This window comes from Peromyscus leucopus, chromosome 2 (assembly GCF_004664715.2).
Source record: "Peromyscus leucopus breed LL Stock chromosome 2, UCI_PerLeu_2.1, whole genome shotgun sequence".
NCBI lineage: Eukaryota > Metazoa > Chordata > Mammalia > Rodentia > Cricetidae > Peromyscus > Peromyscus leucopus.
In genome coordinates, this window is record NC_051064.1 from 56,313,956 (window position 1) to 56,332,362 (window position 18,407).

The window sequence follows — 18,407 nt, forward strand, 5'->3', positions numbered from 1 at the left end:
GGTTATCCCTTTCCGGTGGTTGTGGGCTTTCTGAACCAAACTTTAGCCTGCCCCAAACAGAAACGCCGGCTGGAGTCCATTCCGAGCCCTCGCAGCCCGTGTCTTCTGGCCTTAGTATCAAGCCGTGCTGGGAATTAAACGCAAGCTGGAGTTGGAGGCTTTACCTTTCTATTCTACCTACAGAAAGGTGGCTGAACTTTTAACTAGGAAAAAGTTTTTTTCAAAATATAGCTTGTTTGGTTGTTGCTACCAATTTAAATTGTGTAAAATATAAAGTATAAAAGGAGAAAGAGCAACAGTAGGAGCTGGAGAGATGGCTCAGTGGTTAAGGAGCACTGGCTGCTCTTCCAGAGGACCCGAGTTCAATTCCCAGCATTCACATGGCAGCTCACAACTGTCTGTAACTCCAGGTCCAGGGAATCTGAACCCTCACACAGACACACATGCAGGCAAATTGCCAATGCATATAAAATAAAAGTGAATTATTTTTAAAGAAGGCAAGAACAACAACGGTCGTCCCCATTTGTCTCTTTTGCTGTGCTGTAGCTGTAGTCTGTAGCTCGTGGTACCTAAGAGATGTAACACTTTTATGTGTATTAATCCCTGGGACCCCACCACCGCCATCACCTTGCAACACATCATCACACCTTTTCACCTACTTGAGTTATCCCTACATGGCTTAGGAAAATCAGTAACTCAGAACAATTCTTGCCCCCTATTTCTTTTGGAGCACACTGATTGAAGGAGAGCTGAGGGGGCGGGGGGAGGTGCCGCCGGGGATGGATTACGCACAAACCACGCTCAAACACCTATTTCACAGAGAGATCCTTTATTAATCAGGGAAGAAAAGTTGAAGTGGCTACTTTCTGACTCGGGCAGAAAAACAGCAGCAAATGAACTTGCAGATGTAGTTTTTAAGAAGGAAAAAGCGGGGAGGTCTGTGTTAGAATGGGCTAAGATGTGGTGGTATATTTTGATTAAAGATGTTAATTAGGGGAACCGATATTTTGATAGCTGGACCTTGGTAGTCAGCCTCAGAAGGAGGAAGTGGTCAAATAAGGGAAGAGACCTTGGGGGCTAGCTTCAGGAACGTGATCTAATGGTTTTTAACAAGGCAGAAGGAATGGGGGGAAAGGACACAGCCTGCCAGAGCCATTGTTGCCATGCTTGATCTGGTCAGAGTCCCTGCACTAATAGCTAGATGAGAAATTCCAAACCCACAATGCAGGAACTTAAGAAATTACAATTTTCTGGCTTTGGGGCCCATTTGGAGCTCCCACATCCTGAGTCTGGTTATTTGGCTAAGTATCAAGCGATAGTGGAACTGAGGGCCTCTGGGAATTAAACGTGAGCTAGGTTTGGAGGCTTTACCTTTCTATTCTGCCTACAGAAAGGTGGCTGAACTTTTAACTAGGAAGAAGGTTTTTCAAAGTATAGCTTGTTCGGTTTCTCTCGGTTGGTATCTTCAATGAGTTTTTGATTCCGTTCTCCAGCAGCACAGAGGCCTTGACTTGACCGATGTCAGTTGTTCATTTCTTTGGTGCCAACTTGAATATTTAAATTTGGGGGAGGAGCGGTCAACAGACCATCACAGGTCCTCCAAATTTGGCCAGATGCTGGCCAGCTATTTAATCCCTGGGGCTTGGACCCCATAGGTATTCTGTGACCTAAGTAACCAAGCCCCAAACGGCTCAACGCTATGCCTTTTAGGATATTCAATTACTTCAGGCCTCTTAAAGGCAGAGAGGAAGACTGACTGTTCCCAGGACTGGCCCTCAGCACCTACCTCGGGTAGATTGGAGTCTCCCGAGGAAATTAGAGTACGAAATCTAACGCAGGAGCCATACTGGATGAACATTTTTTGGAGGGGGGAAGAGGGGAAACGTAGGATCATCATCGTGCGTTCATCCTGGACGAATTCAACAACGGAGGGTAAGTCATTGGAGACCCAAAGCGCAGGGCCGGAAGAGGCGGGCCCTTGTGAGCACCGCCCACCGGACATGCCCCCTGGGCCTCACCTGGGAAACCTGCCAAGTGTGCACCGCCATGTTTGTGCTTCGACGCCTCGGGGTCCTGCGGCAGCCGGTGAGTGCGAGTGTTAGCCCTCCGGCGTGCAGGGGGGAGCCCGGCTGGAAGCCACCCGGCCCAAAACTCCTCGGGACTTCAGCAGCACGAGGGACAGTCTGGAGCCGGGTGGGGCGGCAGCCCCGTTTAATGGTGATGTAAATGGCTGTGGCCATCGGGGATAAAGAGGACACTCGAAGACAGTGCAGGCCACGTGGGTGTCGATCTCAGTCTGGCACGTGGGACTCTCCTGAATTGCCCGAATGGACTCGGCTAATTCTGTATTGAGAGTTTGTAGTGGAGGCCATTTAGGTGTTCGAGTACCACAGGCCTTCATCTCTGCTCAGCCAACCTAGTGTTACCACCCCGAAAGGCTGGACCTCAACCCAAGTCTTCCAGACTTTTCCTACAAGTTTTTCTCTCACTTTTAAATTTTTTGGGGGGAAGGGGTGTTTTTCCTATTTATTTGTCTAGGGGTGGAGGGTGCGAACTCGTGGATGTCCGAGGACTACTTGCAGTTGTCATTTCTCTCCTACCACATTAGTTCCATGGGTAGAACTCAGGTTATCAGGTGTGGTGGCCAAAGCCAAAGTTGGAATGAAGGAACCTCTGGTACTTTTCCGTTGTTTACTTATAATGTCTGAAGTGAAATGAACTACAGCGTTCTCACCCTCAGGTTTCACACCCATATCTATTATAGCACCACAGAAAAGAATTTTAGGACCCGTCAGAGTGACACAAAGTACGTTTATTATATTAAGCAAAAAGACAACATCCACTTGGAAAGAGTCAAGGTAGAATGTGAGCAAATGGGGGTAGTATAATCGATTTGGGGCCTTTGGAGCCACTTAATAGCTTAAGTTCAGATGTTAGGAAAAGTATGTGCTGGCATGTTCTTTTTTTCTGCCTTCAAAGATACTTTTTTAGATATATTCTGCAGGATTGTGGCTGGAGAAGTATTAGGGATAAAACATTAATCAAAACTATCTTTTTTTGTTTGTTTGTTTGTATTTTTTTTGAGACAAGGTTTCTCTGTGTAGCTTTGGTGCCTGGCCTGGATCTCGCTCTGTTGACCAGGCTGGCCTCGAACTCACAGAGATTCCCCTGGCTCTGCCTCCTGAGTGCTGGGATTAATGGCGTGTGCCACCACCACCCAGCTAATCAAAACTATCTTTACCAACACATGGGTCAAAAGAAATTGGACTTAAGCAATTGTTCATTAGCAATCTTTCAATTGCTTTTTAAATTTTTAATGTGTATATTTATGTCTGTACACGTATGTGAGTGCAGGTGCCTATGGAGGCCAGAATGGGCCATCTGGATCCTTTGGAGCTGGAGCTACAGGAGGTTGTGAGCTGACCAGCGTGGGTGCTGGAAATCAAACTCAATTCCTTGCAAGGACTGCAAGCACTTTTTACTGCCAAGCCGTCCCTCCAGCCCCTCATTAGCTGTAAGGGTATGGCTATCCTGCCTTAATGAGATCAGGCTGTCTCTTCCCCACCCCCACATTTTTCTCTCTCTCCTGTCAGACATATAGAATGGGGAAAAAAAGGAATTAAAAGGAAAGGAAAGGGCTCCTAGATATGGTGGAGGATAAAGTTTATTATAGATATGTGGGAGAGCATAATCAGAGGCAGGGATATCTGGGAGAGTCCAGAGTGGACACGTCCAGACTGAGCTGGGCCGTGTAGGGAGAGGGGTAGGCCAAGAGAGTGGGGAAGGGGGAAAGGCGGAATCAGGTGCAGCTGCCAGAAGGCCAAAGGTCCAAAAGGGAAGGGTAACCAAAATGTCTGGATTATATAGGAAAGAGCCTCTGGAGGAAGGGCAGCCTGGCCCTGGGCTGGACAGTTCAGGGTAGAGGGTTGGGTTTGCCACCATACCCTGCAACAATTTAGGGACTGAGGGATGCTGGGAGAACCTGACAGTCAGATCCAGCTTTAATATGTTAAATAGGCATCTCGGCTGCTTGTCTTGGGTTTGAGGCTTAACAGCTATGTAAAGATTTGTTCTGACCTATTATTTGAGTAAGTCAGGCAAGCTGAACCCTGGTCTCTGTCCTTAGAGAATCCATTGACTGCATGGGAAGATGCCTAGCATTATGTTGATGAGCACACTGGGCCCAGGAAGCAAACCCAGTTCCTTATGCAACGCTTCTTCTGGGCTTTCTGTATACTAAGCTTATTGTCGTAATAGCAAAGGAAAATGTTTTAAATGCCCAGATCTATCTTATCAGAGCAGGTGAATTTGGAACAGAGGCAACATAGTGATAAATAAGTGTGGTAACAGTAATGTAGCAGTAGTGGCAGTGAGAGTCTGCCTAGGGCCATGTGACCTCTGATGAAAAATACCAAACATGAAGAAGTAATACACAACTCAGTGGATGCATGTATGCCATTTGACATTTGACAAATTCCAAGGAGGTCTGCTCTTGGTGCTCTGTTTAACATTATAATGGAAATTCCACCAAGGACAATTCTGTAAGAAAAGGTAATAAAAATGATCAATAGAAGCAAAGATAGTACAAAGCATGTACTGTGCAGGTGACATGATCTAATATATAGAAAATCCTAAGGATTCCACAAAATAAAACATAATAAGTTCAACAAGGGAGCAAGATTCAAAAACAATATAAGGAAATCAATTGTATTTTTGTACACTTGAAATAAACAACCCAAAATAGTGATTTTGTTTGTTTGTTTGTTTGTTTGTTTTGAGACAGGGTTTCTCTGTGTAGTTTCGGTGCCTATCCTGGATCTCACGCTGTAGACCAGGCTGGCCTCGAAGTCACAGAGATCTGTCTGGCTTTGCCTCCCAAGTGCTGGGATTAAAGCCGAATGCCACCACCACCCCCTGGCTCTCTCTGAGTTCTAAGCCAGCCCTGTGTACATAGTTCTGGGACAGCCAGGGCTACATACAAAAACCCTTTCTCAAACAACAACAAACAAAGAATATGTGCTTAAAGAATTTCACTGCACTCATTGCATGAGATGGTTGTTTGAAACCTGGAGCTTTTGCAGGGACACTTGGCTCAGTCTGGGAGGAAGGGACTGGACCTCCCTGGACTGAGTCTACCAGGTTGATCGCAGTCCTCAGGGGAGGACTTGTCCTGGAGGAGGTGGGAATGGAGGGTAGGCTGGGAGTAAGGGGAGGGGGGGGGAGGGGGGGAGAATAGGGGAACCCATGGCTGATATGTAGAACTGAATGGTATTGTAAAATAAAATATATATATATATTTAAAAAAAAAGAATTTCACTGCTAGATATTTATGTCAAGAAAATATCTGGTAAGTGGCTATTTGCCATGAATAGGACTCACTAAGGGAAGACTAGGGAGCACTGGCAGAGTGACCGACTGACAAGACTCACTAAGGAAGACTAGGGAGCACTCGCTTAGTGACTAGACATAGATTATTGGAACAGGACAACACAAGAAAGACACGAGGCCGGGTATTCATGGCTCAGCCTTTAATCCCAGCACTGGGGAGGCAGAGGCAGAGGCAGGGGGATCTCTATGAGTTCAAGGCCAGCCTGGTCTGCAGATAGAGTTCCAGGACAGCCAGGGCTACACAGAGAAACCCTGTTTATAAAAACAACAACGAGAGGAAGGGAAGGAGGAAGGAGGGAGGGAGGGAGGAAGGAAGGAAGGAAGGAAGGAAGGAAGGAAGGAAGGAAGGAAGGAAGGAAGGAAGAACATGAGAAAGCTGGGCACAATATCATGTGTATAATCATAGCATTCAGAAATTGAGACAGGAGGACCATGAGTTTGAGATCAGCCTCAGCTACATAGACCATATTTCAAGAAAAGCAAAACCCTTATGCTTAGGATCAACTTACTTACTTACTTACTCATTTACTTATTTATTTGAGATAGAGTCTTGCCCTGGATTTCCTGAAACTGACTATGTAGACCAGATGGCTTCAAACTCTGAGATCCGCCTGCCTCTGCCTCCTGGGTGATAGGATTAATGGCGAGCACAACTGCACCTGGCCCAAGGTTCAGCTGATTTTTGACAAAGACACCAAAACAATTCAACAGAGAAAAAAAATGATCTTTTCCAGCAAATGTTAGGATACCTGATACATGCAAATGGATGAAGTTGAACACCTGTTATAAATGACATACAAAAACTCAGTAGCTAAAAGACCTTAATATGGGAACTGAATTAAAACTCTTAGTAGAGATAATCTGACAGTAGATTCCTAGAAAGAAGTCACCAAAACCACAAACACTCGAGAAAATGGAGAAAAAGTAGGCTTTATCACAATTAACACAGAAAACATGCATAATAGGAGAAAATATTTAAAAAATTGAGTATCTGGGGAAAAAATGTCATAGTGAAACCCATTATTTTACATAAACAATGTACATTAGTAAAAATGCTAAATCATATGATAAAGGAAAATACATCTTAAAGTTTACATTTCAATAAAAAGACAATTTTCCCAACTTAAAAGTGGGCAAGAGGGCTTGAGAGATGGCTCAGGTAAAGATAGTGCTTGCAAGGCGGCAGTGGTGTCTCACGCCTTTAATCCCAGCACTCAGGAGGCAGAGACAGGCGGAGCTCTGAGTTCGAGGCCAGCCTGGTATAGAGATCCAGGACAGGCACCAAAACTACACAGAGAAACCTGTCTCAAAAAAAAACAAAAACAAAACAACAACAACAACAACAAAACCAACCAAACAAAAAAAAGCAAGTGGGCATGGGATCCAAACAAACATTTTTTTTCCAAAGGAGATATATGGATGGCCAATAAACACAACTAAATGCTTAATATTGTAAGCCATCTGGTCTTAAGGGCACACCTTCAATGTCCTAATTTGTTTCCCACTTAGGCTTTATATCTTAAAGGTTCTACCATCTTCCAGTCATAGCAGAGGCTAGCTACCAGTCACATCCTTTAGCACTGCCTTTTGAAGACATTCCAGATCCAAACTGTAGCAGCAATATCACCTGTTAGTTTTGGTGAAGTACTTAACAAATGAAAGTTGTTCTTTTTTTATGATGTTATAGATTTAAAATTAAATTCCTTCAGCGTTTTTGGGGAAAGCAGGAAACAGACTTCGGGTTTATAGATGTGATTATATTTAAATGTAAAGGGGCCAGAGAGATGGCACATGGCACAGTGGTTAAGAACATGTGCTTTCGCAAAGGGCTACAGTTTGGTCCTCACATTAGGCAACTCATAACCAACTGTAACCTCAGCTCTAAGGGATCTGACACTTGGGTCTCCACAGGTACCTACAGTTACATGCATATAATTTTTCAATGATAATAAATCTTTAAAAGTTTTTTGGTTTGTTTATTGAGACAGGGTCTCTATGTAGCCCTGGCTGTCCTGGAGCTTGCTAGGTAGACCATGTTGGCCTTGAACTCACAGAAATCTGTCTGCCTCTGTGTAGCTTGAGTTTTCCTGCCTTGCCCACAGTCAGGACAAGTCTCTCTCACCCGCCAGTCCCACAGACGCTCAGACCCAACCAAGTAAACACAGAGACTTATATTGTTTACAAACCGTATGGCCATGACAGGCTTCTTGTTAACTGTTCTTTTATCTTAAATTAACCCATTTCTATAAATCTATACCTTGCCACGTGGCTGGTGGCTTACCGGCGTCTTTACGTGCTGCATGTCCTGGCTGTGGCTGCAGTGTCTCTCCCCCTTCTTCTCTCTCTTTGTCCCACCTATACTTCCTGCCTGGTCACGGGCCATCAGTGTTCTATTTATATAGAGTGATATCCACAGCACCTCTGCCTTCCAAATTCTGGGATTAAAGGTTTGTACAACCACATATGGCCTTTAAAGGTTTAAAAAATTACTGTTGGGTTGCTATTCCTGGGCAATGAACTTATATAGACAATGTAGCACATGGTTCTGAATGTGAACTCTGTAAACAGAGGTTTCTTGTCCACACTGCCTATTCCCAAATAACCACTCTGAGGCTTATATTAATTGCAAATGCTCAGCCAGTAGCTTAGGCTTATTACTAACTAGCTCTTACATTTTAAGTTAACCTATACTTTTTATTTACACTCTGCCATGTGGCAGTATCTTTATTAGCATGACACATTCATCTCCTGCACCCTCTGTGTCTGGCTAGCAACCTTTGACTCTGCCCTTCTCTTTCCCATCATTCTTGGTTTGGTTGCCCCACCTATACTTCATGCCTGACTACTGGCCAATCAGCATTTTATTAAACCAATTTGACTGACAAATCTTTACAGCATACAAGAAGATTATTCCACAGCAGAACCCTTGAGGCTAAATTGCCTAAGTTGAATTCTGGCTTTTTGTGCCTGTTTTCTTATTTCTAAAATGGGAAGAATACCCACCAAATTAATCTTGAGTTTTGAGTATATGTATGTATGTATATTTCAAGTTATATATATTATATAATCTGGTATCTATATTATCATATGGTGTGGTATATATAATCATATATATGTATCAGATTATGAGACTAATAGGCACATTCTAGGGGTGTTTGTTTGGTTTTTCGAGACAGGGTTTCTCTGTGTATCCCTGGCTATCCTGGAACTCACTTTGTAGACCAGGCTGGCCTCAAACCCTGAGATCTGCCTACCTCTGCCTCTCAAGTGCTGGATTAAAGGTATGTGCCACCAGACCTGGCTAAGGGTGTTTTTTACTTTTATATGAAGACTATATTATAGGAGTGCTTTATTCCTGCGTACATTATATTGAGTCTTAGCAGTCTCTATAGTTGAAAGGACAGTTTCTTGGTTTTTTGTTTTTTGTTTTGTTATTGTTTTTTTTTTTTTCCCAGAGCTGAGGACCGAACCCAGGGCCTTGCTCTTGCTAGGCAAGCAATCTACCACTGAGCTAAATCCCCAACCCCTGGCTTTTCCTTTTCTATTCCTGTATACCTTTCTTTGTTTCTTACTTCGTGACTTGCTGTGTACCTGGGTGGCTGGCCCCTGAAGTCCTCCTCTTTCTCTGACTACTTTTTTTTCCTCCCAGATTTCTCCTCCTATTTATTCTCTCTGGCTGCCAGCCCTGCCTATCCTTTGTCCTACCTTGCTATTAGCTGTTCAACTCTTTATTAGACCATCAGGTGTTTTAGACAGGTACAGGAACACAGCTTCACAGAGTTAAACAAATGCAACATAAACAAAAGTAACACACCTTAAAATAATATTCTACAACACCTAACAGCCCCTCCCTTCCTTTTGTGTGCTCCTGGCCCACTCTGACTCTGGTAGACTTGCTATACCTCATGACTTTTAACTCTAATACCACTGCCAACTGCCTCAGCTTCTGACTGCCCAGGTAAACCCCCCAGGTGTATGACTTTTAAAGACAGAGCTTTGGGGCCTGGAAGCATCTTAGACCACATGGTGTCTCACAATCACCTATAATGAGCTCTGGTGCCCTGGCATACAGGTATACGTGTAGGCTGAACACTGTATACATAATTAATAAATAAATTTAAAAAAGAAGAAAGAGAGCTTGAGCCAGGCATGATGGCACATGCCTTTAATCCCAGCACACAGGAGGCAGAGGCAGGAGGATCTCTGGGAGTTTGAGGCCAACATGGTTTACAAAGTGAGTTCCAGGACAGCCAATGCTGTTAACACACATAAACCCTGTCCCCCCTCCCCAAAGGAAAAAAAAACCACAAAAAAGAAAGACAAGAAAAAAAGAAAGAATGAAAAAAGAAGAGAGTTTGAATTTGTCCTTCTGTAACCTTTTTCTTTTGGGTCCTTATCAAATAGGATTCCTCCAACAGGAGTAGAGGTGGACCGCCTTTCCTCTGCCTCCTATTCAGATAACCTCAAGCACCAACAGATGATAACAGCTATGGTCCCCAGAGTCTTGGGCATTTGACCACTTGGTCCCCAGTTGGTGGTGCTGTTTGTGGAAGCTTAGCAAGTGTGGCCTTGTGAAGAAGGTATATCACTGAGGATAGGCTTTGAGATAAAAAGCCTCACCTACAGTACAGCTAGTTTGTTCTTCATGTTTGCGGTACAAGATGTCCAGATGTGAGCTCAGCTCTCCTCCAGCTGCCATGCCTGCCTCTGCTCCATCATGGACTCTCCCTCTGGAGCCATAAGCCCAAGTAAGTTCTTGTTCCTATAAGTTGCCTTGGTCCAAATATTTTATCACAGCAACAAAAAAGTAACTAATACAACAGTTATGTGGGAATCACTTACTTGCCCAGTCATGCTGACACATTAAAGAAGCCATCACAAGGAGTCTGAAGGTGGCTGTCTTAGTCTCTGTTCTACTGCTATTAAGAGGCACCATGACCAAGGCAACTCTTATAAAAGGAAGCATTTTATTGGAGGCTGGCTTACAGTTTCGGAGGTTAGGTCCATTTTCATCATGGCAGGGAGCATGGCGGCACACATGGTGCTGGAGCAGTAGCTGAGAGCTAGCTACATCATGATCTGTAGACGGAGAGTGAGACTGGGCTTGGTACGGGCTTTTGAAACCTAAAGCCCACCCCCAGGGACACGTTTCCTCCAACAAAGTCACACTGCCTAATCCTTTTTTGTTTTTGTTTTTGAGACAGGGTTCCTCTGTGTAGCTCTGACTGTCCTGGAACTCTCTTTGTAGACCAGGCTAGCCTTGAACTCAGAGATCGCCTGCCTCTGCCTCCCAAGTCCTGGGATTAAAGGCTTGTACCACCACTACAGGGCTCCTCCTAATTCTTTTAAATAATGCTACTCCCTGGTGATTGAGCATTCAAATATATGAACCTGTGGGGCCATTCTTATTCAAACACCACAGCGGGGAACTGGAGAGATGATTCAGCGGTTAAGAGTGCTTGCTTTTCTTCTAGGGATTTGAACTCGAAACTGCCTGTAACTCCAACATCAGAGGATCTGACACCCTCTTCTGGCCTCTGTGGGCAACTACACTGAAGTCCACATAGCCACGAATAGACACGTCCACATCCATATAATTTTAAAAAATAAGTCTTTGCTTAGTGGCACATGCCTTTAATCCCAGCACTCAGGAGGAAGAGGCAGGTGGATCTCTGAGTTCAAGGCCACCCTGGTCTACTTAGTAAGTTTCAGGACAGCCAAGGCTATGTAGATCCTGTCTCAAACAAACAAAACGGTTTTTTTTATTTAAAAAAAAAAAAAAGTTATACTGGGCAGTGGTGGTGGGCGCGGGGGGGGGGCGGCGGCGCACGCCTTTAATCCCAGCACTTGGGAGGCAGAGGAAGGCAGATCTCTGTGAGTTTGAGATCAGCCTGGTCTGGTCTACAAAGCGAATTCCAGGATAGCCAGAACTGTTATACAGAGAAACCCTGTCTTGAAAAACAAACAAACAAAAGCCCAGATCTATTCTGTGGGTCTTGCACTTAAACATATAGGCAAATATCAATCGATATAGTGTCCTATAATAGACTTAAATCACATCATCATTGTAAACGTGTAATCTTATTATTTATACTCTAGTAGGCATATCTATACAGAATAAATACCTAAATGCAAAATTGTGTCTTAGGTTAGTTAACTCATTAATGCTTACAATAGCATCATTGGTACTGTTACTATCCATACTTTACAGATGAAGGAGATTGAAGGGCAGAGAAGTAGCCTACCTCAGCCCACACAGTGGGTAAACAGCAGGGACAGGCAGGGGCTGGCCTTGGCAGCCTGATTCAGATAGCCCTGCATTACATCTTGACAGCTTCTGCTTGCCTGAGCAGACAAGCTTTCTAGAAAAGCATCATCACGATTTTCTGCAGCCTTCATATAACTCTCTATGGTAAAAGAAACGAATGGGCTGCATGTTCAGATTTTTGTTTGCTTCGATCTTTTCGGCTAATAACATTTTCTTGTTTGTTATCGTTGCCTTTTGTTGGCTAACTTCAAACTTTTTTAAACCTTGGTTTTTATTTCATGTGTCTGGGTGTTTTGTCTGCATGGATGTTTGTGCACTACATGTGTGCAGTGTCCATGGAGGCCAGAAGAAGGTGTCAGATCTCCTGGGATTGGAGTTACAGGTGATTGTAGATCTCCTGGGATTGGAGTTACAGGTGATTGTGAGCTGCCATATGGATGCTAGGGATCAAACCTGGGTTAAGAGCAGCCGGTGTTCCTAAGCACCGGTCCTCTCTCCAGTCCCTGCTGACTAACTCTCTTAAGAGACAGGACTCTATAGTGGGAAGAATATAGACCTAGAACCCGACAATTCTGGATTTGAGTACAGACTCAGACAGTTACCTCTGTGTGACCACTATAAGCCTTTCTGACCCTTAATCTTCATTGCTAAAATGAAAGATGTTTAGGAGTACTAGAAAGTGTATGTAAAAGTCGGATGCTTGGTTGGTAGCAAGTACTGTTATTAGAGTTATCCTGGTAATCACTTGATACACTTAAATTTATTTACTGCCATTGGATGGTACCTCACCTGGACTTTCCTGTTTTGGTTTTCTTTTATCCCCCACCCAGCAAGAAGCTTTATCACCTGTCTAAGCCCTGAAGTGGACTTCAAGTCAGGTGTTGCCAACAGAAATTCCATTCGACATCAGCTTCCCTCCCTACATCAAACGTTACTGATTAATTAAGCATTGTTGTATGTTGGGTCCAGAATCCTTGTCACATTACTCCAGTGACTTCTAACCAGTGGGATCAACACAGGAGATGGAACTGTGAGTTCTCTCTCCTTTAGGACCAGATACAGAGTGGCTGCCTGGGAAATTCTGTTAGTAGCTCATCTAAACTTGTCTTTATTTCCTGTTAGTCTCTTCACCTCTTGACAAGTAAGGTTTGGAAGAAGTGGCCTGTGGTGACCCTGAATTCTTACTTTTTTGAGGATGAGAAAGAAGAAAATTCCAAACCCATTGGTCGTTACCCGGTTCCCTATAAGAAGGACCTGCCCTTTGACATTGTAGAGCTCATGGAAGAGATGAAAAGAACGGTGAGCTACACCCTGCTGCAGGGTCAGTGCCAGTGGAGACCCGTATTGGCCTCAGTGTGACCACCAGTCTTGCTTGCCGCAGGCTGCCAAGCTCACCACAGTGGGGGACCCTTCCTAGGTCCAGGTGCCTGAGTCCGTCTGCTCTTCCTCTTGGCTTCTGCGTCTTCACTCTGCCCTTAGTCCCTGCCCACTGTGACTGAGGCTCACTCTGTAGTTTTGTATAGCACTATACTGTAGTACAGATATATAACCCATATACCTCAGCGAGGAGCCATGCCAGCTGCTCAGGTGATAGGTTTCTTGCTTTTTCCTCTAAAATCGAGCAGAAAAGTGAAAATAAACAATAATCTGAGTCTATTACACAGAGTTAGCCATTAATATGTTGATGTCTTCTACTTCGCTGTTTTCTTTGTAAAAATCCATGTGAATTTCTTCAGTGAAATTTTGTTATCTTGAATATGTTTCTAGGTCAAAACATCATTATTTTTAGTGGTGTCTTTTATGAGGCCAGTTGTATAAAGATACTGTATTCATCTCAGCAATCTACCATAACTGGACTTGAGCTTGTAACAAGCCGCTTTTATGTGTATCTTTGTATGTGTGTATATGTTATCCATAGTTATCTTTGTACATCCATGAATTGCTCTTTGATTGTAGTTTAGTTGTTGTTGTTCCTTTTTCCACTTGAAACAATTTGTTTTCCCATTTGTAGAGTAACTTTGTAAAATCCACAGTACCAAATCAACTGCATTGCTTAAACCAATTCCTTAAAAATTTTGTGAAAGCTTATTTTAATAAAACAGAACCCAAATAATGTATCTCTATACATCTTTATAATATCTTCTATATAAATCAATAATAATTACATGATCTGACTTTTGTTTTTAAGGCTTTTGACCATAATATCCAAGATAGATTCAGTGCTCTAATGTTCTAAGAATGCAAGGATCAAAGAACAGCAGATATACATGGTAGGAGTCTGGCAGCTTTGTAGCATCTGTGTGCTGGGCTCTGAGAGTAGTTTTTAGCAGCTGAGGATTTATTTGACCTGAGCCAGAGAACCTAAATGATAGGGTGTATCATTTGATCAAGGTGTTCCAATCTCCAAATTTCAAAATGTTAATTACCAAAACTATCATCACTTTAGAAGTAATCATTACACCCTGAAAGGTGAAGGGATGCATAGGAGAGGTGGTAACCTTTCCAAGATTGCATTTAACACAGGAGTACCTAGTTACTGTTGCTTATTCCCATCCCAGTTTTCATTTTGTGTGACTCTGTCTTTTTCCTTTCCTGCAGACAGGATTTTTACCAAATGTATTTAAAGTGTTGTCTTACCGGCCTTCGGAATTCAGAGCTTTCTTTGCGTACTACAATGCCATCTATAATAAAGAAACAGGTAAATGAAAAGGCAATGCTAACACCTTCTTGGAGAAAGCCCAAATGCTCGGCTTCTGGTTCGAGCATTTCTTCCCCAGTCCCAGGTTCCTGCGTCAGGGAGCAGCTCAGTTTCTGTGGTCCTCTGGATTCTTGTTTTCTTGTTTGTTTCATTATTAGTGGTGGGGTTGGCAGGCAGGGAGGGAGGGCAGAGAGAATGAGAATGCCTATGTGTGCCTGATTATATAGTCCTGGCTGGCCTGGAACTCACTATGTAGCCCCGGCTGGTCCTGAACTCACAGCAGTCTTCCTACCTCCGCTCGCCCAGGGCTGGGATTCCAAGCATACACCACCACATCCAGGGGCAACTCTAGACTTTGAAGTCAGTGTCTGAATGCAGCTTAGGACCATAGTTATAGAACGGAAATGAATTAGTAGTAATGCTCACTCTTTCTTACTTAGGGCATAAAAAGTCATCTGTGGTTCTTTATAGCCCTTGAATAAAGTCATGAAATCAAGGACTTATTTCTTAGGATTTAGCTTGAGGAGTTGCTACTACTCAGAGTGAAAATATACACTGGTTTTAATAAGATTTTTTTCTCTCTCTCATCTAAGAGTTTCCATATGAGCCACTAAGGGTTGATATAGTATATTCTTTCTTTTTTTCTTTTTTTTTGGGGGGGGGGCACATTTAGAGACAGGGTTTCTCTGTGTAGCCCTGACTGTCTGGGAACTCACTCACTCTGTAGACCATGCGGATACCTCTGCTGGGCATGGGGCCTGCTCTTAAGTGTGATTTATATACACTGGAAAAACAAATTTTTCCTTTGCAAGTGGTTAACAGGTTCTTGGCTGCCTGAGCAGTGCCAGGCATGGTGCATCTCGTGGAGTGGCCTTAAGTCCAATCATAGAGGGCTGGTGACCCCACAGCGTTTGTGCCACTAATGCACCCGAGTAAGGACCGAGTGCAGACAGGTCACCATTGTAGACTGAAGGGTTTGTAGCTGGGTGGTCGTCACCTTTCCCTCCAGTCGTGTGCAGAGTACCTTCCAGCACTATGACACTAGACAGTAGGGGGGAAAGCTTACTTAGCTAGGCAACAGTAAACTTGTCCATGCTCAGTGTGATCTGTAGGTGCTGTCTTCAGCAATAGGGCCTTACCAGCAGTTTCCCAAGTACTCTCAAGAGGAGAAACAGTGAAAGAACCAGTGGACTTTAGGAAGAGTCAGGGACCGAGAATCAATGTGTAAGTGGGGATAGGATGTAGGCAGACGGGCAGAGGTGTTGATAAAACACCCCTGTGCCAGGCAGTTCTTACTGAGCTGCTGTTTGGGCTTTCCTTTTCCTCTGCAGGTCGGCTCAGCAAAGCTGACAAGGAACTCATCATCGTAGTGACCAGCCTGGCTGAAAGGTGCCTGTACAGCGTTGTTGTCCACAGTGCCCTCTACAGGGTCTACTCGAAGAACCCAGGACTCTCTGACCAGGTTGGTGCCCACCTCTCCTGTGTCAGTTTTAGGGCTTCTCTGTGCCTGGACAAAGGGCATAGTTCGTGTCATGATAAGGTGTGGGGCATACACCTCAAGTTCCTCCCACTGTTTGAGTTCCCTTCTAGATCCCATCACTGTTCCCACCTGCTCCTGTATACATGCGATTGGAGGTAGGAGTAGGTAGGGAGTAACTGCACCTCCCAGCTTTATGCCAGATGGACTGGCCACTTGACCTAGATTCCCTTTGCTCTAACCATTTTACACTTTCAGTTCAGAGGTTGCCCTCAGCATGGAGCATCCAGCAATCTTATTTCAAAGCTGCTCTCTTCTGCTCCGCTGTACTGCTTGCAGTTTCCACTGTTAAAGGATACATCCACTGATTATTCTAAGAGGAACCAAGTCAGATCATTAGCTTTTTTTTTTTTTTTTTTTTAGTTTTTAGTGCTGGCCCCAGGCTTTGGCCAATCTGCCTATCTTTCTGGAATGGGCTCTGTTCTCTCTTATCACCAAGCTTCCCCAGTTCTGATTTCTACAATGAAATCCCTTGTTTTTGGGGCTGGGGAACTAAAACATTTTCTCTGAATTATTCTAAAGTTGAGATTCATCAGTCTCTCTCCCTGCAGTCTTCTCTCCTGACCTGACCTGGGTGGAGATTGTGTTGCTAGCCTGCAGGTAACTTCCCCTTTATCCTGCCCCTCTCCTTCAGCTGGGCCTTGCTCATTCAGGCTTTGTCAGGCATCACCTCCTGGTGGCCATGAAGCGTGTTGTCGTACTGTGGTTGCTAAGTCGGTCTAATGTCTTTAGTTTTGAGTGGTTTCCAGTATTTCACTCCAGCAGAGAAAATGACTGTTAGTGTAGTCCATGGGACCTCGTGTAGCTGTGGGACCCAGCTCTGCCATGAGGTAGCCATGTGACCTTAGGGAAGTTAATTTGCTTCTTTGAACTGCAGTTTCCTCTTAATGAAATGGGGATAATAAAAATACTGCTGCACAGAGAATGAGATAATAAATATGAACTGTCAAACACATCCATGGCTAAATGTGAGGGTCTTCTTGGTTTTGTTTTTGGTTTAGCTTTGTGAGACAGTCTCTTGTGCTGTAGCTCAAGGTGGCTTGGAATTCACTGTGTAGCCTGGGTAGACTCCTACACTCAGGCAACCTTCTGCCTCAGCGTGAGCCACCATGCTTGGATAAATATAAACTATTCATCTCACAAATACTGTGTCTTGATTGGCATCGCTGGGGACAGGACAGAGGGGTAGCCTGTGGGCTCTACTGCTCTCATCTGGAAGGAAGCTCTTCAAGTAGAAAGTTTCTGTCCTTGACTCTGAGATTTTTTTAAGTCCTGGATGTTCAGAGGAAAAGGGAGGATTTGTTTGTTTCTTTTTAAGAGACATGGTCTTGGTTTTTTGCCCAGATTTTTACTAAACTGAATTAATAATCCTCCTGTCTGAGCTTTGAGTAGAAGGGATTGCCACTGTGTCCAGGTGGGGAAAAAGGAGTTGTTTTCTTTTTTAAAGTTAGAGGTATGTGTGTAAGCCTGCATGAGTATATGTATACTGTATGCATGCAGGTATCCTCAGAGGCTAGAAGAGGGTGTCAGATCCCCTAGAACTGACTGGGTTATTGCAGGTGTGAGCCAACATTTGAGTGCTGAACATTGAACCTGGGTCCTGAGTAAGAGCAGTAAATGCTCTTAACTGTTGAGCCATCTTTCTAGCCTGAAAACAAAGAGGGTTTTGAAGCTAGAACAAGCACAAATACTTTTTAAAAACATTTATTTTTATGTGTGTGTGCGTGCTTTGCCTGCATGTATGTGTACCATATGTGTGCTTGGTGCCCTTGGAGGTCAGAAAAGGGTGTCAGGTCCCCTGAAACTGGAGTTCTAGATGGTTGTGAACTGAGTCTAGACGCTCTGCAAGAGCTAGTGCTCCTAACCTTGGAGGCATCTTTCCAGTCCTCAGAAACATTTCTGCTAGACATGGTTTTGAACTAGATTTCCAGGTTTATATTCCATTTGGCTTGACCAAGATATTTGTGTATCTTTCTGGCCCGACTTTGCTCCCTTCATTCTAGAATAACCTTGAGGGCTTTTCCTCATTGGTTTCATTGGACCTTGGATTTTCTTAGCTGTGTTGTACTGGACTAAGATTCTGATTGTGTGTTTCATTGCAGGTCTGTATAAACTGGAAAAAGTCTGACCTCCCTGCTAGAGAAAAAGCAATGGTAGAGTTTGCACTTGCTGTTTCCCAAGCTGATGATATAACAGATGACCATTTCAAAAAGCTGGAAATGCATGGCTTCAATAGAGAAGATGCCTGGGACATAGCTACCATTACAGCTTTCTATGCTATGGCCAACCGCCTTGTTCATTTTATCGACATCATTCCTAACAAGGGATACTATTCATTGGGTAGAAACAGTGATACTAAACAGATAGAGAATGAACGTACTGCTCCGAAAGTATAAAAGCCTGACAGGAAAGGCCAGTATTTATCATTTCAGTTATGTTGCATTAGAAGACATCAGTTGGATAGCAATTCACAATAAATACAAAAACATCTAATTATTGGTTAGAGGAAAAAAAAT

The 18,407-nt window shown here is 43.8% G+C and overlaps 1 protein-coding gene across 2 annotated transcripts; it reads left to right on the plus strand.

Moving 5' to 3' along the window:
• Nucleotides 1-1,302: 1,302 nt before the first annotated feature.
• Nucleotides 1,303-18,384, plus strand: LOC114684960. Of its 2 annotated transcripts, XM_037202584.1 has the most exons (6): nucleotides 1,303-2,085; nucleotides 12,779-12,955; nucleotides 14,255-14,354; nucleotides 15,686-15,816; nucleotides 16,443-16,491; nucleotides 17,994-18,175. In XM_037202584.1, exons 1-5 carry the CDS (start codon nucleotides 2,047-2,049, stop codon nucleotides 16,458-16,460), a joined length of 465 nt encoding a protein of 154 aa, XP_037058479.1. In that variant the 5' UTR covers nucleotides 1,303-2,046; the 3' UTR covers nucleotides 16,461-16,491; nucleotides 17,994-18,175. The 2 variants fall into 2 exon arrangements, with proteins under 2 accessions (XP_037058479.1, XP_037058478.1); XM_037202583.1 differs by lacking the exon at nucleotides 16,443-16,491 and having other exon boundaries at nucleotides 1,305-2,085; nucleotides 17,994-18,384.
• Nucleotides 18,385-18,407: the final 23 nt, after the last annotated feature.

What these genes read in the sequence shown, in the direction of transcription:
- LOC114684960 (XM_037202583.1), top strand. Translation starts at nt 2,047, where the DNA reads ATGTTTGTGCTTCGACGCCTCGGGGTCCTGCGGCAGCCG. An exon ending in TCGGGGTCCTGCGGCAGCCG is followed by an intron (nt 2,086 to 12,778) that starts GTGAGTGCGAGT and finishes ATTTCCTGTTAG; the next exon opens with TCTCTTCACCTCTTGACAAG. An exon ending in CATCTATAATAAAGAAACAG is followed by an intron (nt 14,355 to 15,685) that starts GTAAATGAAAAG and finishes TTTCCTCTGCAG; the next exon opens with GTCGGCTCAGCAAAGCTGAC.